A 14,814-nucleotide genomic window follows, 5' to 3' on the forward strand; every position below is an offset into this window, starting at 1 on the left:
GACACTCCGTGCCAGAGGATTGGTTTGCGTTCCAGGTCATCTTTTTTTGCAGTCACAGTTTGCTCAATAAGATTGCTGTATCTTATTCATGTGGTTCCTGAGCCTTTCTACAGCCCAGACGTTGTGACGCTCATCTACAAAGCATGACTGCAAAAAAAGATGACATACAAGTTGGAAGACAACTTGAAAGTAAAACATCAATTTCAAAAATATATATCAATTCAACTTTTTCCATTCCCGAGCAGACACAGATTGTATAACTGCATAATTTAATCATTTATCATTTTGTACATACCCGTGTTTAAAATGTCTCCTTCACTCTGTGCATGGTGCTGCACAGATCTGCTGCAAGTTGATTATTTTTAGATCAGTGATTCTGCGTGGCTTCCTTGTTTCAAATTTGAACTTGCCGTGACCGCAGCACTTATAAATAAGGGCATCTGGAACGCGCCCTTTATTATGCCAATTCAAACATCCGGGCACTTAATCCATTCAAGGCTGATAGAAGATGGCTTCGACAGTGAGAATTACGTCAACTGCAAATACACTAAATTCTGTAGAAAATCAAACCAGCGACGAGGATGGCCAGAATTTATGGTGAATATTGGTCCTGAACTATACAATAATATGGCTTAAGAAAGGCCTGGCTCGCCTGTCAGAGCCACTTTGAATGGTTTTAGGGTTTGAAAAATCTGGTTCTAGGGAGTAGCGCATCTGAATAGCAGGGATACGGGTGCTTGGTATTTGTCTGATGTCATTGTCTCTCTTGCAGGTCCTCTATTTTGAGTGAGGTATCGACGCGTTCACGGTCAAAATTGCCGTCTGGGAAAAATGTTCTTATTATGGGTAAGCCTATTTAATTTTCTGCTTGCGTTGTGTAATATTGGCACGGGATGGACCACCTGCTCCCTCCGCTACTTCAGAGTGTGCGGGATGCTAGACAAGGAGTGCCTCTCACCACGCGTTCTGTATTCCATTACAATGTCAATAACAGACAGTATTGGACCATTGTTGCGAGGTTTGAGAACCAATTGATTATTAACCGAATTATGGCAGGCTATTGTTGAATGCATTTATAACAGCACCGCTTATAATTGTCCAACAAAATATGGACAGTGTTTCATAGACGACTAAAAATGGCAATTTCTGCAGGTCAGATCGGATCTGATCCGATCACATTGAAAGAGTGATTATATTCAACACCCGCTAGTTTTATCTGTAAAATAAATCCCTCAACAAGCAAATGAGATGACATATATTTCTTATCTGGTCGACTAGTGGTAAACAGGCCTTCAGAAAGTATTCACACCCCTTGACTTTTTCCACATTTTGTTGTTACAGTCTGAATTTAAAATTGATTAAATTTAAATTTGTTGGTCACTGGCCTACACACAGTACCCCATAATGTAACAGTGGAAGTATGTTTTTTGAAATGTACCAAAAATGAAAGCTGAAATGTCTTGAGTCAATAAGTTTTGGTGTAAAAATTTGCTTAACAAGTCACATAATAAGTTGCATGGAGTCACTCAAAGTGTTTAACATGATTTTTGAATCTCTGTAACCCACACCTACAATTATCCCTCAGTTGAGCAGTGAATTTCAAACACCGATTCAAATACAGAAACACAAAGGTTTTCCAATCCTGAAAGCAGACATTGAATATCCCATTGAAACATGGTGAAGTTATTCATTACTGGATGATGTATCAATACACCCAGTCACTACAAAGATACAGGCGTCCTTCCTAACTCAGTGATGGTGAAGTCGTCTCTTTTCACTGACTCAGATCTTTGACCCGTTCAGTCAAAAGAATTAATCTTTTTGTTCATTTGAGTCAGTAAGAGCCAATTTATGCTTTATCCCAAATATGGTTGGAGGCGCCCAATGGATCGTGTGAATCAAATATGGAAATTCCGGAGGCACGCAGAGGCCAAATTGAGCTCTGTACCACATCGCCGTGCTCCGCTCAAATTTTGTAATTATGTGGATGGCTCTGCATTTACGTGATTGGTTGGTGGTAGGTGAGGGCGATAAGTCCTGTGTATACACAAACTCACATCCTTAACAACAGCTCTACGACAAACTGAAGACTGTCATTCACAGTAGGGGGCTTATTGGAGCTTTCATTTGTGACTGAGACTTGTAAATGTGTGCTTTTAAACAATGTACATTTTGTTAATTGCTAGGCATACAAATTACATTATTTCTTGATACATTTGAAACAAGGTCCATCTAGCTGTGGCTGCTACCGGACTAGATTGTGAACGACTCTTGGCGGGATGCATTGCTTGACTGCCGTGAGAGTTCAGTCGTTCACGAACTGCAGCCGACTAAACGATTCGTTCTCAAGTTCGAGTTTGCTGAGCAGAGGCTGTGTATGGTTTGGTTCTACTAAGCTGTGTCCATCTTAACATTAAATCAATTCAATGCAATCATTCTTGCACCATACGACCAATTATCAGTTCTAGATATGTCTGTCTTCTCTATACTCATGATTTATTTTCCTGTGCAAATATGACAAACAGTTGGGGGTTGGAGGCACGTCTCTGGAGCTGCTGAGCCGTAGGAGCGTGTATGAAAGGCGCTGCTTGGTCATTCCGACGTCTGCATTGGCCTTGCAGCATTTATGGTGACACAGCCTCTGCAGAAGTCAGGGCATTCATACTTCTTGAGCTTCGCCGAGCAGCACAGACCTGTTGTGAAGGAAGTTGTCAAGGAAGTGAGTTTGTGTTTACAGGACCGCCCACCCTCGCCTATTGTCAAACAATCATGTCAATGCGGAGCTACAGTTGAAGTCGGAAGTTTACATACACCTTAGTCAAAGACATTTAAACTCAGTTTTTCACAATTCCTGACATTTTAATCCAAGTAAAAATTCCCTGTTTTAGGTCAGTTAGGATTACCACTTTATTTTAAGAATGTGAAATGTCAGAATAATAGTAGAGAGAATGATTTATTTATTTCAGCTTTTATCACATTCCCAGTGGGTCAGAAGTTTACATACTCATTTAGTATTTGGTAGCATTTCCTATTAAATTGTTTAACTTGGGTCAAACATTTTGGGTAGCCTTTCACAAGCTTCCCACAATAAGTTGGGTGAATTTTGGCCCATTCCTCCTGACAGAGCTGGTGTAACTAAGTCAGGTTTTTTAGGCCTCCTTGCTCGCACACATTTTTTCAGTTCTGCCCACATATTTTTTATGGGATTGAGGTCAGGGCTTTGTGATGGCCACTCCAATACTTTGACTTTGTTGTCCTTAAGCCAATTTGCCACAACTTTGGAAGTATGCTTGGGGTCATTGTCCATTTGGAAGACCCATTGCGACCAACTTTAACTTCTGATGTCTTGAGATGTGGATATATTGAAGCAACATCATTTTCCTTCCTCATGAAGTCATCTATTTGGTGAAGTGCACCTGTCCCTCCTGCAGCAAAGCACCCCCACAACCTGATGCTGCCACCCTCGTGCTTCACGGTTGGGATGGTGTTCTTTGGCTTGCAAGCCTCCCCCTTTTTCCTCCAAACATAACTATGGTCATTATGGCCAAACAGTTCTATTTTTGTTTCATCAGACCAGAGGACATTTCTCCAAAAAGTCAAATCTTTGTCCCCATGTGCAGTTGCAAACCGTAGTCTGGCTTTTTTTTATGGCGGTTTTGGAGCAGTGGCTTCTTCCTTGCTGAGCGGCCTTTCAGGTTATGTCAATATAGGAGTCGTTTTACTGTGGATATAGATACTTTTGTACCTGTTTTCTCCATCTTCACAAGGTCCTTTGCTGTTGTTCTGGGATTGATTTGCACTTTTCGCACCAAAGTACGCTCAACTCTAGGAGAACGTATGATGGCTGCGTGGTCCCATGGTGTTTATACTTGAGTACTATTGTTTGTACAGATGAACGTGGTACCTTCAGGCATTTGGAAATTGCTCCCAAGGATGAACCAGACTTGTGGAGGTCTACAATTCTTTTCCTGAGGTCTTGGCTGATTTCTTTAGATTTTCCCATGATGTCAAGCAAAGAGGCACAGATTTTGAAGGTAGGCCTTAAAACACATCCACAGGTACACCTCCAATTGACTCATATAATGTCAATTAGCCTATGAGAAGCTTCTAAAGCCATGACATAATTTTTGGGAATTTTCCAAGCTGTTTAAAGGCACAGTCAACTTAGTGTATGTAAACTTCTTACCCACTGGAATTGTGATACAGTGAAATAATCTGTCTGTAAACAATTGTTGGAAAAATTTGGGAGGCGCACAGCGATGCGGTACGTGCCGTCAGAAGGTCCGCAATTGCGTCAAACCATTCCATACGGGCACCTCCAACCACATTTTGGATCAAGCATGAATTGGCTCTTAATCCTGCTGTAGGACTGAATAATTGCGGCCAGCACCAGAAGGTCAAACGAACAACTAGGAGCCAATTTATGCCTTTTTAAATGAACGAGTCACTCAGAAAACAAATCATGATTCTCGAGTCAGTAAAAAGAGTTGTGCAAACAATTAGTTATTTTTGAAAACTGCACATCATTAGAAGGAAACCGGTAAGAGATTTCACCATGAGGCCAATGTTGACTTTAAAACAGTTTGAGTTTAATGGCATCCACAATCAACAACATTGAAGTTACTCCATAATTCTAACCTAATTGACAGAGTGAAAAAAGGGAGCCTGTACAGAATAACAATATTCCAAAACATGCATTCTGTTTGCAATAATGCACTGTTTGGGGCAAATCCAACACAACACTGAGTACCGCTCTTAAAATTTTCAAGCATAGGGGTGGCTGCATCATGTTATGAGTATGCTTGTCATTGGCAAGGACTAGGGAGTTTTCTTTATGGTAAAGATAAATGTAATAGAGCTAAGCAGTGGCAAAATCCTGGAGGAAAACCTGGTTCAGTCTGCTTTCCAGTAGACACTGAGAGATGGTCACCTTTCAGCAGGACAATAACCTAAAACACAAGGCCAAATATACACAAGGCCAAATATACACTGGAGTTGCTTACCAAGATGACATTGAATGTTCCTGAGTGGCCTAGTTAAAGTTTTGACTTAAAAAAATCTATAGCGAGACTTGAAAATGGCTGTCTACCAATGATCAACAATCAACTTGACAGAACTTGAAGAACTTAAAATATAGTTATGTGCAAATGTTGTGCAATCCAGGTGGGAATAATTCTTAAACTGAAATCGCTCACTGCTGTAATCGCTGCCAAAGGTGATTCTAACATGTTTTCAACCCCCTGAGTCAATACATCTAATCAACAGTTTCATTTATTTATATATATTTTATTTAACAAATGTTAATTTTTCTTCCACTTTGACATTACAGAATATTTTGTGCAGATCGTTTACAAAAAAGGTCAATTACATCAATTTGAATCCCACTTTGTAACACAACAACATTTTGAAAAAGGTGAAGGGGTGTGAGTATTTTCTGAAGGTATTGTATCGGCCCTGCATATAGGCCTAACTGATTTTGTGAGCTATAGCTGCATTGATGCAAAATGATATACTTTTATAGGCCTAGAGCACTGGCCACAGCAGGCAGCTGACCTAAAGGCCTAATGTAGCTTAAAGTAGGCTATAACGGAGTTGAATGATTTTGCTTAGCATGCAGTTTACCTGCACGTATGTGTTTCATGCATGCTACAGGTGAGACGGGGGCAGGGAAGACCACTCTCATAGCCAAACTGCAGGGAGTTGAAGAATACATGAAAGGCAGAGGACTGGAGTACCTGTACTTTAACGTTCACGACGATGACATCGATGGTAAGTGTGTCTTTTGGACATAAGGAGAAAACAAAGGTGATCAAGTTTGATGATTTGTTTTAGTTCATAATATAGCTTGGGCGTCAGTGTATGATGGGTCAGTAGCGATCAATAGGATAGCCTTGTACAATTTCTCCTTTCGGTGTGATTTGACCCCAAACTGTGTGTGTGTCTATGCAGATCATGCTATGTGTAACGCATGGATTCTGGATGGTGACCTGTACCACAAAGGCCTCCAGAAGTTTGCTGTGTGTGGGGAGAACATGGCCGACACTATGGCCCTGCTGGTAGTGGACATGTCCAGGCCGTGGACGGTGCTGGACTCTCTGCAGAAGTGGGCCAGTGTGCTACGAGAACACATCGACAAGCTCCGAGTCAACCCAGAGACACTGAGGGACATGGAACAGAGATGTACGTCTATGAATCGGAGAGAGAGACGTTCTTACTTTATAACATTAAAGACTTGAAATAGCTACTTCAACAGTATTTCTTTAAAACTTTAAGTAGCCGTGAGATGTAAACTATTAAGTTAATTGAGATGAATTGTTCGGAGTTTGAATTAAAAAGGGTAAAATAGCAATAGCTGTAAAACGGAATCTCTTCCACCCTCTCCCCTACCGATAGTGGTCCGACAGTTCCAGGAGTACACAGAGCCAGGGGGCGACCACAGCGCCTCTCCCAAGAGGAGGAACCCCGTGGCTGGGGAGGCTGAGGAGGAGTGTGTGGTGCTCCCCTTGGGAGAGAACACACTCACACACAACCTGGGTGTGCCTGTTATGGTGGTGTGTACAAAGGTAAGGTGGGCAAAGCTCTGGCATTCGGGAAAGAAATTAACTTGCCTTGTTAACTCCACTTATCAAAGGATACTTTCCGTGGCAGTGGTATGGTTTCTTTATTCATGTGTATAAAGGACGGAAAATCTGTCATTTTGTTTTACACTATTTCTCATCTTCACTTTAAATGTCTTTTTCATTCTTGTCTTGTGTGGCTTACCCTCTCTCTCTCTCAGTATTCTCTCTCCCTCTCTTCACTTCCCTCCTTTGCAGTGTGACACGTTTCTCAGTCTAGAGAAGGAGCATGACTACCGGGAAGAACACTTTGACTTCCTCCAGTCTCACATCCGACACTTCTGCTTGCAGTGTATCCTTCTGCCTCACCGACTGCTTTTCTGCCCTAAGAGTTGGCATTCCTCTGGCGTTATTCTTTCAAACTAATGGATGTTCATATTTTCTTAGATGTACCAACCATGTGCAGGCACCAGTTTCAGGTTGTTCTTTCTTGTGTGAAGTGAGCATGTTTTTTCTGAGCTAGGTAGAAGAGGGGTCTTTAAGATATTGTTGGCCATTCTAGCAATAATACTATCCTTGACAAGTAGTGGTCTCTCAGATGGCGCAGCGCTGCTATACACGTCAATGAAGGAAAACAAAAACCTAGACCTTTTGTATAAATACCTGGTCCATAGATTATACGGGTTTCCCTTTGACATGCTGGCCCAGGTGGTGGACAAAGACTCAGTATTCATGTAAGTGTGACTCAGTGTTCTCACTAATGAAACATTTAGCCTTTTTCTCATGTGCTGTTAACAATGACATTAGTTGTTTTTTTAATATATATTTTTGATGCTTTTGTGGTTCATTGTCTTCCAGCCCATCAGGATGGGATAATGAAAAAAAGGTTGCCATTTTATATGAAAACTTTCAGTCGTTGAAAAGGGAAGACAAGTTTGAGGAGGTTATCATCCAGCCTCCTGTTAGAAAGGTAATGTCACTCCCAGATCTTCTCCTTCTTATTTTTGGCACAGACATGAAGTATTAGAAACAAGTGTAATTTAACAGACCTTTTAACTGACCTACACTCTAGGGGTAGTATCTTGGTGTTGATTAAAATTGTGACCTGAATCCAAAATCCTTAGCCCTGATCAGGGTCAGAGATTACTACCGGCATGCAGGGTTGGTGCTGTGCCTGGGTGGACTGGGGGATTCTGGGTGTTTGCTCTCTTCAGTCCTCTCCTCTGGACTTTAATGGGCCCTGGGGTGAGGGGCCCATTAATCTCAAATAACATCAGATTACCAGGATGAGCCTGCCTGTACTCAGATTACAGTGCCAAGGCCAGGCAAATATGTACTTAATCGGATGTACACTAAACTAACACATTAGGATGACTTGCATGTCATTTTGTGGAGAAAAGGTATATAGGTATGTATTTGTTTATGATGTTTGTTTTTTGTGCAGTTTGTACATGAAAAGGAACTAGGTGCGGAGGATGACCAAGTGTTTCTCCTCAAGCTTCAGGTAAGGGAGAATGTACAGTGTATATATGTACAGCTGATATGACCCAAAACATTACTTTGGTAATATTGCATAATGCTAATCTGACATCAGCTGTGATAAGTTTAATTCTGCCAGTTGCCATATGAATTAGGTTAGAGTCTGAAGCCCTTAATACGACTATCTGGACTCTCACACTACATGCTCTGTGTTGTCTATTAACAGACCCTGTTGTCTAAGCAGCCCCCAGCGGCAGCAGGTAGACCAGTGGTAAGTGTCTGGGAAAACATGCTACTGTAAAGGACCTAAAGAGTTCATGTAAATCTTCTGATATATGCAATTAATGATCCTCTACTCCTTCTTCCTTTCCTGTCTCTTCTCTTTCTCTCCCCTTCCTTCTCATCCTCTTCTTCTCCTCTCTACTGTTCCTGTATCATCCCTCCTTCATTCCTCCTCCTTTTCATCTCAGGACACCACAAACAGAGCACCCACTGGCTCTCCACGGGTGTCAAATCGCTCAGCAACAGCAAACGTGGCCAATGTGATGCCCATGCAACCAGGTACTGAGACCATACATCCCCGATAACTCATTCTACTAAAATGACAAAGATTAACTTTGGCACCAGTATTAAGTTTGCACCTACTGTGCATTTGGAAAGTATTCAGACCCTTGACTTTTTACACATTTTGTTACATTGCAGCCTAATTCTAAAATGGATTTAAAAAAAAATGTAAATCCTAATTCATCTACACACAATACCCCATAATGACAAACAAAAAGATGTTTGTAGAAGTTTTTGCCCATGTATATAAATAAAATGGAACGATGACATTTGCATAAGTATTCAGACCCTTTACTCAGTACTTTGTTGAAGTACATTTGGCAGCGATTACAGCCTCGAGTCTTCTTGGGTATGACACTACAAGCTTGGCACACCTGTATTTGGGGAGTTTCTCCCATTCTTCTCTGCAGATCCTCTCAAGTTCTGTCAGGTTGGATGGGGAGTGTTGCTGCACAGCTATTTTTAGGTATCTTCAGAGATGTTCGATAGGGTTCATGTCCGGGCTCTGGCTGGGGCACGCAAGGACATATAGAGTGTCCTTGAGTGGAACCAGAGACTTGTCCCAAAGCCACTCCTGCATTTGTCTTGGCTGTGTGCTTAGGGTTGTTGTCCTGTTGGAAGGTGAACCTTTGCCCCAGTCTGAGGTTCTGAGCACTCTGGAGCAGGTTTTCATCAATGATTTCTCTGTACTTTGCTCTGTTCATCTTTCCCTCGATCCTGACTAGTCTCTCCGTCCCTGCTGCTGAAAAATAACCCCACAGCATGATACTGCCACCTCCATGCTTCACTGTTTTTATGGTACCAGGATTCCTCCAGATGTGATGCTTGGTATTCAGGCCAAAGAATTCAATCTTAGTTTAATCGGGCCAGAGAATCTTGTTCCTCACAGTCTGAGAGTCCTTTAGGTGCCTTTGGCCAAACTCCAAGCGGGCCGTCATGTGCCTTTTACTGAGGAGTGGCTTCTGTCTGGCCACTTGACCATAAAGGCCTGCTTGGTGGAGTGCTGCAGAGATGGTTGTTCTTCTGGAAGGTTCTCCTATCTCCACAGAGGAACTCTGGAGCTCTGTCAGTCACCATCAGGTTCTTGGTCACCTCCCTGAACAAGGCCCTTCTCCCGCGAATGCTCAGTTTGGCCTGGCGACCAGCTCTAGGAAGTCTTGGTGGTTCCAAACTTCTTCCATTTAAGAATGGAGGAGGCCACTGTGTTCCTGGAGACCTTCAATGCTGCAGAAATGTTTTGGTACCCTTCCCCAGATCTGTGCCTCGACACAATCCTGTCTCGGAGCTCTACGGACAATTCCTTTGACCTCATGGCTTGTTTTTTTTCTCTGACGTGCATTATCAACTGTGGGACCTTTATATAGACGGGTGTCTGCCTTTCCAAATCATGTCCAATCATCAATTAAATTTACCACAGGTGGACTCCAATCAAGTTGTAGAAACATCTCAAGGATGATCAATGAAAACAATATGCACCTGAGCTCAATTTGGAGTCTCATAGCAAAGGGTCTGAATACCTATGGAAATAAGGCATGTCTGTTTCTTTAATGTTGATTGCATTTTCTAAAAATGTTAAACCAGTTTTCACTTTTTATTATAGGGTGTTGTGTGTAGATTGAGGATTTCTTTTATTCAAGTCTATTCAGAATAAGGCTGTAACATAACAAAACGTGGAAATCTGAATGCACTGTATATTTTGTACGTAGGGAATAATACCGCTAGCCTAACTGTTCTTTTTTCTAAACAATACCTGCCAACCTTGTGTGTGCAAGTTCGCTGAGTAACTGATGTTTTGTCTCTTTGTTTTCGCTGTGCCATTAGGCGGGCAGACCAGCGAGGGCGTGCTGGCTAACTTCTTCAACAGTCTGTTGAGCAAGAAGACCGGGGAAGGGGGCGGGGCCAACACGCCCAGAACAGTCCGGAAGTCAGGTACTGCTCCACACATGGAAGATGTGTAACTCTTTTGTCATACACCTTCTAGTAAAGTTCTAGGGAGCACAGTGACAGGTATTCTTCCCCAAACTTCCACAGAAAGACTTGAAATAGAAAACATCCATTCTGTCATCTCACTGTAAGTCTGTCACTGTGTGGTTGTTTAGGTGCACTGTGTACGTGTGTGTTCTGTCCCCCTGATCTCTCCTTTATTAGACTGACTCGCACTCCTTCCATTGTCTTTACCAGCGGTTCTAAACCTCAGTAACTAAGCTCATAAGGCATTTACAAGTTATATTCTTTAAGAGTTGTTGGTGTAATAGAGAATTTCCATGAGAACCAGAAGGTGAGCAGTCATTGATCAAATCAATCCTGTTTAATACAAGTTGCAACAGGGAGACAATCTTCAGAATGGAACATTTCCAACTGGCCTTCTCTAAGCAGGCCCTATGTTCTAATCTCACAACACCAGTGTTCTGTGAACACCTGCTGCCGAGAGGCTTGTAGGAAGTCACCGCATCATCTGCTAGTGCTACAGAATACAATAACAATCAGTGTCCTCGTACCTCCAGTCTGGCATCAATCACTATCAACAGATATGAGCACATCCATAACATTCAGTATCAAGTCTAGTGACCAGCAACCCATAAACAATGAGTGTCCTAAATAAAACACTCTAAATCATGTGTTTTACATAAAGGGAGAACTTATAAATAAGTATTGTGGTAATATGAAGTTTATTCATCTGAAATATTCCCATTACAAATGGCTACATATCAACACAGGTTCAGAGATGGATGGATGTACCAATCTTACACAGAACAGAAATGTATAAATACAACACGCAACAATTTAAAAGTTTTACAAAGTTACAGTTCACAAAAGGAAATCAGTCAATTGAAATAAATGCATTATGCCCTAATCTATGGATTTCACATAACTGGGATACAGATATACATCTGTTGGTCACAGTAGTTAATACTTCTGTCCTAAATGAACCTTTTTTTGTTTTTGCTGGTTTTCAGCCTTCTTTTAATAATCATGACGTAATCTATACTTGTCTAATGATGTGGAGGGTAGATCAATTGATCATAACGGAGTTGTCAATACGGATTGTATTTTAGAGCCCCGTGTGTGTGTGTTAGTGGATGCTGGCCCTGCTAAGGTCGGTGTATCATGTAACTCTCCTGCATGTGTTCATATTCACGGAGCGTGCTCACTCTGTTGCCATATTACCATTGAACAAACCCTTATTTTATGTTGTACTTGGTCAATTAGACCGAACGACCTGTTTCCCTGCCCTTGTGTTGCCTTATTTGAATGTCTGCGCACACAGAGCCTGCCTGGCCCAAATGAGTGGCTGGGTGCTCCATCGGCTCCCCAGACGTCAGGCAGGTCTGCCACTAACAGACAGCACAGAGCACATGTCCTCCATATCCTCCATATCTACTGGTTGTAGACCTGTATCTGGGTCTTTTGTATGTCTCTGGGTCTTTTGTATGTCTCTGGGTCTTTGTATGTCTCTGGGTCTTTGTATGTCTCTGGGTCTTTGTATGTCTCTGGGTCTTTGTATGTCTCTGGGTCTTTGTATGTCTCTGGGTCTTTGTATGTCTCTGGGTCTTTGTATGTCTCTGGGTCTTCACGGCCTTAGTAGTTGGTTACAACTAATTTCTTTGTTTTCAGAATTTAATGTATCAGTTTGTTTCAAATGTGTGTTTTATTTGTCATTTTCAAATGCTGCCACAGAGAGTACAACTGCAGACTGATCTTTGTCCCGATACTAGTAATTGGGTGAAAGTGTATTTTTAACACCTACACCTATTTTGCAAACTCTTCCAGCATCAAAGGTGGGACTTGACGGTGAGCCAGAGGCGTCCTCCCCGACCTCATCCTCACCCCCAGCCGACATGGAGGATTCCTGAACCCCCCTAACCCTCCCCACCACCACACACCCACACACACTCGCTGGGTCCTCTCGCTCTTTAGACCCTCGACTGTCAGATGGATCAGAAGCTGGACTGGAAACAGAACAGAGCGGTCTTGGAGCGGTTGCCGTGAGACTGAGCCTTGCATGCCAATCCGTTGAACCACCACCAAAGCAAAACAACATGGACTTACTGAAAACCATCAATGTATTATATAGAAGATAAGCTCACAGGATATTGGAGGGAAATGGAGTACGTCTGACTCGTTGTTGCTTTATTTGACAGCAACATTAAAATGAGAGGAACTGGATATCTTGCAGGTGGTCTTGAAGCCACTGTGACAAGTGCACATCCTTGATATCACTCTGAGCACTGTGGCTGTCTGCGAGGATGTTTTCAAAGTGGAGGAGATTGATGTTTGCCATTTGTGGAGATGGGTCTTTGGTAGACACCAGTTCCATTGTTATGTGACGTCATAATGCACTGGAACGCTGATGGATGAAGACTGCTGTACAATCAGGCAGAATGATGGAAATAGTTGGTGTTCTAGTGCTTATAATGGTCATAATCAAGGGTTCTGTTAGAACTCAAGAATCCAGAGTCAAGGATGATGCTCTAAAACCAGGGAAATTATTTATTATTATTTTTTTACTTGTGTGTTCATTTGCTTGGTTTGGATTAGGGAATAGGCAGACCTCTGGAGTGTTTTATTGGCATAGGGGAATCATCTATCACAATCTTAAAGTAGTCAAGTTCTCATGAACTATTCAACTGTTAAATCTGCCATTATTCAATAAAGCTGTATTACTAATCAGGACTCTGCTTTTGTCTCCGTCATGTTTCTTTAGGTCTACGGTACCTCTTGCATGGTGCAATAGCCAATGGTATTGTGTAACTTACACCACTATTATTGAGTTGTATCCTGGTACTGGCCGGGAAGTCTGAAATACGAAAAGGAGACGAGGTCATGGAACGGGGTGCTTAAGAAAATCATCGTCGTTCAGTTTCAAATAGGGAGAAGATCTTGACGAAAAGGGGAGAAATCCAGTGGAGGTGGTTGAGCAACACTGGGCTGTGATTGGAGCAGAGATGGATAGGAAGGTCGGGCGGTTAGGATTGAGTGAGGAAGTAGGAGAGGTTGTGTCTGCTAAAGTTCTTTGTGATGGAAGTTTGGTGTGTTTCAATGTTAAACAGTATGAGAATGTGCTCAAACTCAAGCAGGTATGTAAAGTGTGGTTGATAGTAGCCTGCTGGATCAAACTGGATGGCAGTGGGTGGAGAGTTATTACAGGAGTTATTACATTACAGGAGTACCAGAAAGTGTTAACATGCCAGAAATAAAGGACCACTTGAAGGTCGGCTCTCTTATTGAGGCAAAGCACCTCCAGATGACATGAGATGGGAGCAAGGTGGATAGCTTGTCGGTGCTACTATTGGTATTGCCAGGAACAGTTAGGATTGGGTATGAGTTACTATGTGTGTGGGGGAGGGGGGGGGGTGATACCTTTTATAATGCAGGGGATCCCATATAGGTGTGTGGGACAGGAGTATGTTGTGGTTGGGAGGGAGGGGGGAATATGGTAATAGGCTTGTAAAAGTTGACGTGTAAGAGTTGCTGGCCCTTGGAAATGTAGAAGGTAAAGATAGGAGACAGGTAATGTGATGGGGGGATTTTAATGCTCATAGTACGCTCTGGGGAGGGTTACAGACTGATAAGAGACAGACAAGTGTTGGAGGAACTACTGGATGAGAAAGGCCTTGTGAGTTTTAATGATGGCCGGGGAACCAGGATTGACCCAGTAACTGGGATTGAATCTTACTTCATTCTCAAGTTGAATGGCAGGCAGATGTAGTTGGGAGGCTTTGGAGGAATCTACAGGGGGTAGTGATCACTATCCTGTTGACTGTAGGATCAGTAGGAAATGGATTGAGGAGATGGATATTTGGGAAAGCGGAGTGGGATCAGTTTCAGGAGTTGAGTGAACAGGAGCTCTCTCAGGTTGATCTCAGTTCAGATATGGAAACCGGCAATGATGTAGAGTAAGAGGTGCAATAGTAGGGGTCGCAAGGCAGGTGATTCCTATGGGTACATGGGGGAGAAAGAGTTCTGCAGGTGATTCCTATGGGTACAGGGGGGGAAGAGTTCCGCAGGTGATTCCTATGGGTACAGGGGGGGAAGAGTTCCGCAGGTGATTCCTATGGGTACAGGGGGGGAAGAGTTCCGCAGGTGATTCCTATGGGTACAGGGGGGGAAGAGTTCCGCAGGTGATTCCTATGGGTACAGGGGGGGGGGGGGGAGAGTTCTGCAGGTGATTCCTATGGGTACAGGGGGAGAAACAGTTCTGGAGGTGATTCCT

General features: G+C 42.7%; 1 protein-coding gene across 3 annotated transcripts; it reads left to right on the plus strand.

Moving 5' to 3' along the window:
- The first annotated feature begins 458 nt into the window (after nt 1-458).
- Nucleotides 459-13,279, plus strand: LOC109877527 (cytoplasmic dynein 1 light intermediate chain 1-like). Of its 3 annotated transcripts, XM_031812125.1 has the most exons (14): nt 459-597; nt 773-846; nt 5,653-5,769; nt 5,950-6,180; nt 6,394-6,563; nt 6,816-6,909; nt 7,156-7,291; nt 7,416-7,527; nt 8,002-8,061; nt 8,263-8,307; nt 8,507-8,597; nt 10,422-10,529; nt 10,632-10,671; nt 12,372-13,279. In XM_031812125.1, exons 1-14 carry the CDS (start codon nt 509-511, stop codon nt 12,388-12,390), a joined length of 1,386 nt encoding a protein of 461 aa, XP_031667985.1. In that variant the 5' UTR covers nt 459-508; the 3' UTR covers nt 12,391-13,279. The 3 variants fall into 3 exon arrangements, with proteins under 3 accessions (XP_031667985.1, XP_031667983.1, XP_031667984.1); XM_031812123.1 differs by lacking the exon at nt 10,632-10,671 and having other exon boundaries at nt 460-597; XM_031812124.1 differs by lacking the exons at nt 459-597; nt 773-846; nt 10,632-10,671 and adding exons at nt 2,244-2,375; nt 2,526-2,719 and having other exon boundaries at nt 12,372-13,081.
- Nucleotides 13,280-14,814: the final 1,535 nt, after the last annotated feature.

This window comes from Oncorhynchus kisutch, unplaced genomic scaffold (genome assembly GCF_002021735.2).
Source record: "Oncorhynchus kisutch isolate 150728-3 unplaced genomic scaffold, Okis_V2 Okis02a-Okis13b_hom, whole genome shotgun sequence".
NCBI classification, from domain to species: Eukaryota; Metazoa; Chordata; class Actinopteri; order Salmoniformes; family Salmonidae; genus Oncorhynchus; species Oncorhynchus kisutch.

Bases quoted from the DNA above. Each gene is read 5' to 3' on its own strand.
- LOC109877527 (XM_031812123.1), top strand. From the start codon at position 509: ATGGCTTCGACAGTGAGAATTACGTCAACTGCAAATACACTAAATTCT. The intron at 7,292-7,415 runs GTAAGTGTGACT...ATTGTCTTCCAG, and splicing joins GACAAAGACTCAGTATTCAT to CCCATCAGGATGGGATAATG. The intron at 7,528-8,001 runs GTAATGTCACTC...TTTTTTGTGCAG, and splicing joins TCCAGCCTCCTGTTAGAAAG to TTTGTACATGAAAAGGAACT.